At 35.4% G+C, this 8,314-nt stretch overlaps 1 protein-coding gene across 1 annotated transcript; it reads right to left on the reverse strand.

Moving 5' to 3' along the window:
* Positions 1 to 67: 67 nt before the first annotated feature.
* On the reverse strand, positions 68 to 8,025 carry LOC118755754. The gene is made up of 6 exons (XM_036490579.1): positions 7,502 to 8,025; positions 7,178 to 7,367; positions 1,282 to 1,546; positions 772 to 952; positions 485 to 698; positions 68 to 350 (listed from the first exon to the last, which is right to left on the reverse strand). The coding sequence occupies exons 1-6, from the start codon at positions 7,944 to 7,946 to the stop codon at positions 140 to 142; spliced, it is 1,506 nt and encodes a 501-aa protein (XP_036346472.1). The 5' UTR covers positions 7,947 to 8,025; the 3' UTR covers positions 68 to 139.
* Positions 8,026 to 8,314: the final 289 nt, after the last annotated feature.

Genomic DNA, 8,314 nt, shown 5'->3' on the forward strand with positions numbered 1-8,314 from the left:
AATTTTTTTTCTGGATTTTAACAAAAATATATGCGTATTTTTTTTTTAATTGTCAGAAGGGGGTTTAATAAAAAACTAGTATTAAGTTAATTTTTTTAAACACAAAATCTTTTGTTTAAAGCCAAATATTTGATGCGACTTACTGCTGTGCGAACTCTAATGAAGACTCCAATGCAATAGCATTCGGTATATCTTCACCCTCCAAACCATCCTCATCATTGCGTCCATCAGTGTGCCCATCCTTGCGCATCGTCGAATTGCTCATTATGCAACCGACTTTGATGAGACGATCACCCTGTGTTTGCACGTTTCGATTATTTTGTATTACTATCAACGCGGATATGAAAATTCTGTAATTCAAAGTAAATATGTATGCTAATAAATACGTATGTATGTACATACGGGTTTGAGTAATCAATAATTGGAAAATAACCAAATTATTACTTTGCTTCGATGATTGCTAAAAGTGCCTACGTACGCTTACCTTTGATATGCTTTGGTGACTTCGTAGGCACGCAAAATGCCGCAACGATTCTCTTTGACCTCGGTGCCGATCGGCAGACGTAACACTGTGCTACTTGTGCCGTTGCCTTGCACCATACACTGCTTTGAATGCATGCTGGCATACATTTTACCATAAAACCAATCTTTCGGCGTATATTTGATGGCCATTTCGTCTTGTGTGCACAGCACCTGTACTGTGTGGGGAAAAATGGAAACAGTTGTTTTTTTTTTTTAATTTTATTTTAGGAGTTTGTAAGCATAAGGTACCATCTAAACACTTGACACGCCGCATATAGACAGACTTCTCTCTTAGTTTCAGACTGCGGGGTCCCATCGATATAATATCCTCCGAGTGTAGTAGACATTCCGAATTGGTCAGATCGCGCTCAAAATAGAATGACACGCCTTGGCAATAGAATTTCGTTTCATGTGAGCACAATGATTGACACTTCAAAGAAAATTTTAAATTATACAGTGTAAAATTCAATTATAAATTGCGTTTTGTAATATAAATTATTAGCCATAACTACAAACACTCACACACACACACATTAACTAATACTAACTAATAAAAATTTATACATACGTTTACAAAAATAATTAATTAAAATTTTATATGTACATATGTACTTTCAATCGAAGCTTTGAGTTGATTGCATGTCAGTCGGATTATTGTAAAAAGTTCACTATTTTTATTTTTTATACAATCTAAATCCCATGTTTTTGTCTTCAACATCATACTACCATCAATACTACAAACAACATAGACAGACACACCTCCTTTTGGGTTAGACCCAAATATTTTGCTTCCGCATAAATGAAGCTACTGTTCGCATACAATTCGTATGAACAGCTATCGTTCTCGATCGGTCGCTCGTAACATTGATTTTCCATGTATTCTTCGTCATAGGGTGCAGCCCGGAATGCATCGGGTTGTATCATTTTATCTTTATCACTGAGTATACAACGTCCCAATGTGTTGGGTTGTGACTGATGTTGTTGATGTTGTTGCTGCTCTGCTTGTGGCACATGTTGACTGAATCTGATCGATTGATAAAAAAGAAAAAAATCGTAAATGTGGCATTAACTTGATTAGCGACATTAGCATCTACATAAAATAAACAATACTACGCCCACATTTATGTACATACACGTGTAAGTCCATTAGGGTGCCCATCGAAGTTTTTTTTTGTTTCAAATTTCAAGACCCTACCCCGTAATTTCCTTCCATTTTATGAGAAATATTATTGCCTATTGTTATAGATTTCTTAAAAATCATTTAGAGGTACGATTTTGTAGATTTATCAGTTGACTATTTTTCATTCAATTTTAAAGAGTTGTTGGTGTAAGTTTTCATAGGGCAAATAAAACGGAAGGCCTTGAATTTATACATATGTGTGTATGTACCGGACTTTTAGAATTTATAGCAGTTTGGCTAAGGAATTCATCTATATTTATTCAAAATTTATATATGCAATCGTCTTTAGTAAAAAAGTGCGTTTTCAAGAAGTTTTAGGACAATGAGGGTGGCACCGCCCACATACATATGCATATGATATATATGCGTATCTCGAAAACGACCTGGCCAATCTCGACCAAATTAGGTATACACATTGTGTTTAGGCTCCTCATGCACCATGTTGATTTTTGAAATCGGATAAAAACCACGGCCTCACTAACGTAACGGTAATTTGAAAAACTCAAAGCTAGCTATATTTTAGGGGCAGTTGGTTTTGTCCGATTTAAAAAATATTCAATATGGTGCTTATAGAGCAATGATGGGCAAAACGCTACTCGCGAGTAGCGTCTGCGTCGCAGCGCTTATACGTATACAGAAACGACGCAGCGAATTTCAATTCAGTCTGCTTTCAGTTTTCATGAGAGTAACGCCACGCTTCGCCGTTGAATATTTTTATTCGTAATTTTAGCGCGTTGTTGCCACCTATATATGTAACAATGCCCAAAATGGCTGCGTATGAGTGCCAATTACAGTTTTTGGTTTTAAGAAAAGCCAATAACGCCCAATGCTTGTTATGTGGTAATACGACTACTTGGAATCGTACTTTTAATATAAGGCGACATTATTTGTGATGGCAAAAAAGTCAAACTACCGAACTGTGTAAACCAATTTAAAGTTTTTTGTAATGGGTTTTATGTATATATGTATGTACGATACGGCGATTTAATATATTTAGTATACTTTATTGAATACTGAGTTTTTTACACAGTTTAGAAATTTTAAATTCGTGAATTTTGTTGTTGAATAAACTATCATTTTTTAAAACATTAGTTTAATGAAATTAAATTAAAAAACTTTTCATGCACGTACATATGTACTTATAAAAATTAATTTCATAATTCATTATTTGAAATTATTTATTCATTATTTTTTTATTATATTTTATTATTTTCGTTTCATGTTCATAAAACAAATTATATATAAATTTGTAAGAGCGTTTTCTAACACGCGCAAAAAACGACGCACTTTTGTACAATATAGAAAAGTGGCAACTGTTACTCAGCGCGATTCACGAATACCATGACAAAATGAGACTGTATTGGTGTGCCCATCTATGTTATAGAGCCTAAGCAAAATGTGTATACCACATTTGGTCGAGAGGGGTTAAGTAGTTTTTGAGATGTGCATATATCATTTAAGTGGGCGGTGCCACTCCCATTTTCCTAAAACTTCTTGAAAACCCACTTTTTTGCTAAAGAGCGATTGTATATAACAATTTTGAATAAATAAGTCTGAAAGTCCGGTAATTGAAAAGCAGAGTGACGAACAAGACTACGCTCTAAAAATTTGTCCATATACCCGACCTTATAGATCGCGCGGAAACCTGAAAGATGACGTGGAAAGATGATAAGGCTTTGGGTGCTTTTGAGATCATTGTTCTACGCAAAATCTATTGCCCTGTTCGCGTGGGTGACGAGCACCGAAGACGGAATGGCGAACTATACGAGCTTTGTAACTGCATGGATATAGTTAAGCGCATAAAAATATAACGATTTCGCTGGCCTGAGTATGTTGTGCACATTTAGATGAAGAGGCTTCAATCAAAAGATCCTTCGATTCGGCACGCATGTACGGCGACCCACGAACAAATGAAAACTAAGTGCAGAAGAAACTGCCTGCACTCGGGATTTAGAACTGGCAAATCTCGCAAAGAAGAAATGTAATTGGCAGAAGAAGAAATGTAATTGGCCAAATAAGAAGAGGAATCATGGAAAATATAAAATTGCCCGAAACAGGTCTCAACCCAAGAGCTACAAGTATTAGAAATGCTGTGTTCACTCGTTGCTATGCCTTTCGGAGCACGATCAGGTCGAGCGCACCTTCTCACGAGAGTCGGATACCTGTACGTTGGCGGAACTGTTTATTTCCGGTTATTGCCAACTGGCACGGATATATTTATGTACGTAAATATGTGCATGTGCCTGTATTCTTGGCCCCGAAGTTGGCGTTTCGGTTATCAGTAAAAAAAAACTCTTTGATTGTGCTAATGACAAATTGTTGAGATCATTTATATGTACTTATCAGCAAAAAAGATATTATAAAACTTCAAATACGCATAATGTGGGCTAATTAGTGCTAATTTAGCTCATGGTCTTCAAGCATTTTATTGCTATTGTTTATTTTATAGTGCTAAGCAAAAAGTACTCGTCACTAAAGTAAATAATCACTTAATCACAAATTCTATTTCCTGTTTCTGAAATTGTTGCGGCACAGCATTTTTTTCAAAAGTCTGAAAGTGACTATGATTCCATTAGTGATAACAGGTATGTATATTTTGCACCAGTGTGTGTAAATATGTACATACATATATACATATAGTATGTTCAATAGCGAATACAAGAAGGCGGAAATAAGGTGCAATTTTAGCACATCGCATACGTTCTTCAGAAGTGAATTACTTATGTAAGTAAAAATTTGGCGTTAGTGAGAAAACGCAATAAACTATTTCTTAACTAAATTAGTCATTATAACGTATGTATTTATATATGTACGGTATCACAAGTAGGTTTAGTATTAACACTAGAAAGACGGACAGGGGTCTCTATTAAATTTTAGGTTATTTTTAAAATGAATGAATAAAGAAATTGTAATTTAAAATTCTGCTAAAATTTATTTAAAGGATATGTTGATTTTTCAGTTTTTCGGCGCTAAGCTAGTGCTCGCTGTTAATGAACTTATTGGCTTTAGACCTGGTAACTCTACCATAGACCAGATATTCGCTATAAACATCGCAAGATGCGATGCCTGAATTCGGTATCTTCGCGAAACTATTAAGGCTGTGTAAAATTACGTTGAGCAGTTTTACCAGATCAGCCAGGATTAGGAAGGACCACTCCCAGCCGATCGATACCAAATGAGATTTATCGTACGATATTTTTCTTCTGATGCTGGCGGAGATAATACTTAACAGTTACAAAACTAAATTGCTCAGGTATAATCTTTATACGATGACATCGAGATACTAGGCCTCAAAAAATGCTATACTTGTTCTGCTTATTCCAAGTAAGTAATCGAAGCGAAGCGAATGGCCTAGTGGTGAACAAGGAGAAGAATTAGTTTGAAAAATTGTAAAAAATGTCATTTAAACTGAACATTATGCTGACTACACACGAGACAACTCTGCGGTCAAGCAACGCTTGCGGCAACACCGCAATAGCCGAAACAACATGACTTGGTTGCTTCAACGATTCTCACGTGTGCAGTCAGCATTAGAAAAGTTAAAGACACATGTTCTTCTTGAAGCTGAATGAAGTCTTATTAGGCAGGTTCCAAAAGATCCTAAGTTCAATTAGCATCTAACACATTACATATTTAGTTTTTGATTTTTGATTGGGTTTTGGTAAATATGAAATATAATCTGTGAAGTTCAGAACCACAGAGTATTTAAGCAAAAATATTTCTGAGCAAACATAATGTTAGTGTTTGGTGAAGTCCTCCCCCGAATTGTGGCGTGCGCCTTGATGTTGTCACATAAAGGTAAGGAACCTACAGTTTTACGCCGACTCTTTGATGACTAAAACTTTTTTTTCGGTATTGGTCGAACCCAGATTCTGCGGAATGACAGCGTGCTCTGCTATCCACTACACCACAGCGATCGCCAACCAACTAAACAAGTTACAGTGACTCAAACAAATGACCACGTGTTTTTTTTTTTAATATTCGTAATATTTTCCTAGCCAAATTCTTTAGTTATTTTTGTATAAAAATATCTTTTAAGCTTTAACCAAACCCGCGTAAATCACAGTTTTAACTTTATACAAAATTTAAGAAAATTCAACAAATTTTCAACAAAATTTCATTTCTGAATTGCTAGACAATTTTCGGGTATGCAGTTTTATAGCCCATACAAATTTACTCTAATGAAGTGCAAGTTTCAAACGGCTAAAAAATCGCGTTGATTTTTGAGGCAAATTTTTCGGGGGTTTTAATATAACAAGCGCAATTTACAAAAACTTGCGTTGATATTTTGAATTTTTTTTTGTTGACGGTTACAAGAATTTCAACATAGGGTGAGCGGCAAGGTTTATTTCTTAGTGTTTGCTTTTCTCCTTTCGTTTGCTAGTAGTAGGAGGAATTATCCCCTTCGACTTGTAATCTTCTTGTTTCAATTGGCATAAACTGCAGTTAAGACTTGGTGGGAATGAACTATAAAGCTTAGACGATATTTTTATATAAAAATAACAAAAAAAAAAATTAGATCGAAGAACATTACAAATATTTGAAGAAAATCTACACGTGGCCATTTGTTTGAGTCACTCTATATCTGTATTTCCATACAATTTATGTGGAGGCCTGGCCATACCATAGGTAGGTGTATTGCACTAGGTATAAGCATAAGGGTAAAAGGAATTCTTATTTTTATTTACTAAATTAAATCATTTTAACTCATAAAAACTTAATATGTATATTGTACGTGCCTAGTATCGCCATATCAGCTGTCTTTTGAATCTAACTAGTTTTTGACGATTTGTGTGGGTGTTATGAGACGCGGAATGATAAATACATAGCGATGACCTTATTAACTCGTGTGAGTTGTGTGAAACGTGCTAGCTTATATCATTATCACATGTACGAATATGTGTATACTTAACTGTATGCAAGTATGTATGTAGATGGTAGCACTTGACTGACTATCATCGTTCGCAACAATTATACAGTAAATAATATTTACTAAAAAAAAAAAAAAAAAATTTGAAATAACGTAAGTGAATAAATAACAGAAACTACACAACTACAAAACACGAAGATGAGCAAATATACGTTCGCTCACAATTATTATAATTTATTTTTAAAATTTTTTAAGTAAAATTGTTAAAGCAAAACAAGATATAGTAAATAATTTACTGCATCAAATTGCTATTCCCGTATTGAATAACCGCATCGCTATCGCAAATCAGCATCTAACTACGTAACAATGAGCTCATACAACTTGAGAACGCTGCGCATCATTTTCCATTTTCAGCGCTCAAACACAATTGATAAAGCCATAGAACTCCTATTTGGAATTTCATTCCGTATTGTGTTTGCTTTTAATGGAATTTACTTCTCTCACCACCTCAAAGGCCGCCCACCACCCGCTGCTGCTATGAGCACTTCATAATTAGTAGATATGTACTTGTACTTTCATTTACATACACATATACACTTAAATACCTTTCACGATTGTTACGATATGATGGCGCAAATGATGCGGACAGACATTTGAATTCGATTTCGAATAGACATCGTTCGGCGCATTCGCGTCGCGTAACTAGCGTCGCTATTGTTTTCTTTCCCTGAAACACCAAGCTCGTACCGGGAATTTTTGTAAGCGTCCATTTGCGTTGTTTGCACACTTCAGGTACTAAAAGATAACAAAAAAAAAAAAAATAAAACGAAAAAAATCGATCGAAAATGGCATGGACGCGCAGCAATAAGCGGAATTTTCAAGTTAATAAGGTAAATTAGCTGTTATTATTGCTATGTGCCGCCACCCACCTTTCAAACAGGTCTTTTCATAGAAAACCGCCTCAGCATCCGCAACCAATGGCAATTCATCGGCTATTGCCTGATAGCGGGTCGTCCGTTCGAAATACGAATAACCATAGCATTCGTTTGAGTCCAGCAGATGGACGTAGGCAATACAGTCGCTATCCTCACTACACATCCGCCAACAAATGGCGCTCGCTGTGTCGCTGGCAATTGCCAGTTCCTGGCGTTCACCTTCTGGCGCGCCCACTATGCTGTAGCTTTCGCGACGATGGCGATTGCGATCTTTAAAATTGTATGCCGGCGAGTAGATGAGGTTTTGTGTGGTTAGGTATTCAAGTGGCGGCCGGAAGCCAACAATTTTCTGCAGATGCATTTGATAAAGCGGACATTTGAGTAGAAGAGCATCTGAATCTGGAAATAGACAGGTAAATAAGATTAGGTTGTACTTCATTAAAGTTTGTGAACAAACTTAATTTCAGATTCTCTTCAAGTAACATTTAAAATAAATAAATATTCTAAGACAACATACACTGCGCTTCACTTGAATATATGTATATTATTCAGCTGGTTTTCCTTAAGGCAGGGCAGCATTTTTAGTTATAAAGCATAGTTCCGAGAACGTTTTGGTGGTGCATAGATAAATTTGCAACAAAGTTAATTCTTAAGTTCGTGTTATAATCTTAAACGCTTGCTAGTCAAAGAAAAAAAATTTTAAATTATTATTATTTATAAATTACAATAAATTTTACACAAAAAAAAAACAATAATATATTCGCGAAACTATGGGTAAATTGTAGTAAAACTGCGTTCTTAGTTTTT

Source organism: Rhagoletis pomonella, unplaced genomic scaffold (genome assembly GCF_013731165.1).
Source record: "Rhagoletis pomonella isolate Grant_MI unplaced genomic scaffold, Rhpom_1.0 Rhpom_scaffold_07246, whole genome shotgun sequence".
NCBI lineage: Eukaryota > Metazoa > Arthropoda > Insecta > Diptera > Tephritidae > Rhagoletis > Rhagoletis pomonella.

What these genes read in the sequence shown, in the direction of transcription:
- LOC118755754 (XM_036490579.1), bottom strand. Translation starts at nt 7,946, where the DNA reads ATGAAGTACAACCTAATCTTATTTACCTGTCTATTTCCAGATTCAGAT. An exon ending in GCGTGTCAAGTGTTTAGATG is followed by an intron (nt 699 to 771) that starts GTACCTTATGCT and finishes TTCCCCACACAG; the next exon opens with TACAGGTGCTGTGCACACAA. An exon ending in GTCACCAAAGCATATCAAAG is followed by an intron (nt 351 to 484) that starts GTAAGCGTACGT and finishes TTTGAATTACAG; the next exon opens with AATTTTCATATCCGCGTTGA.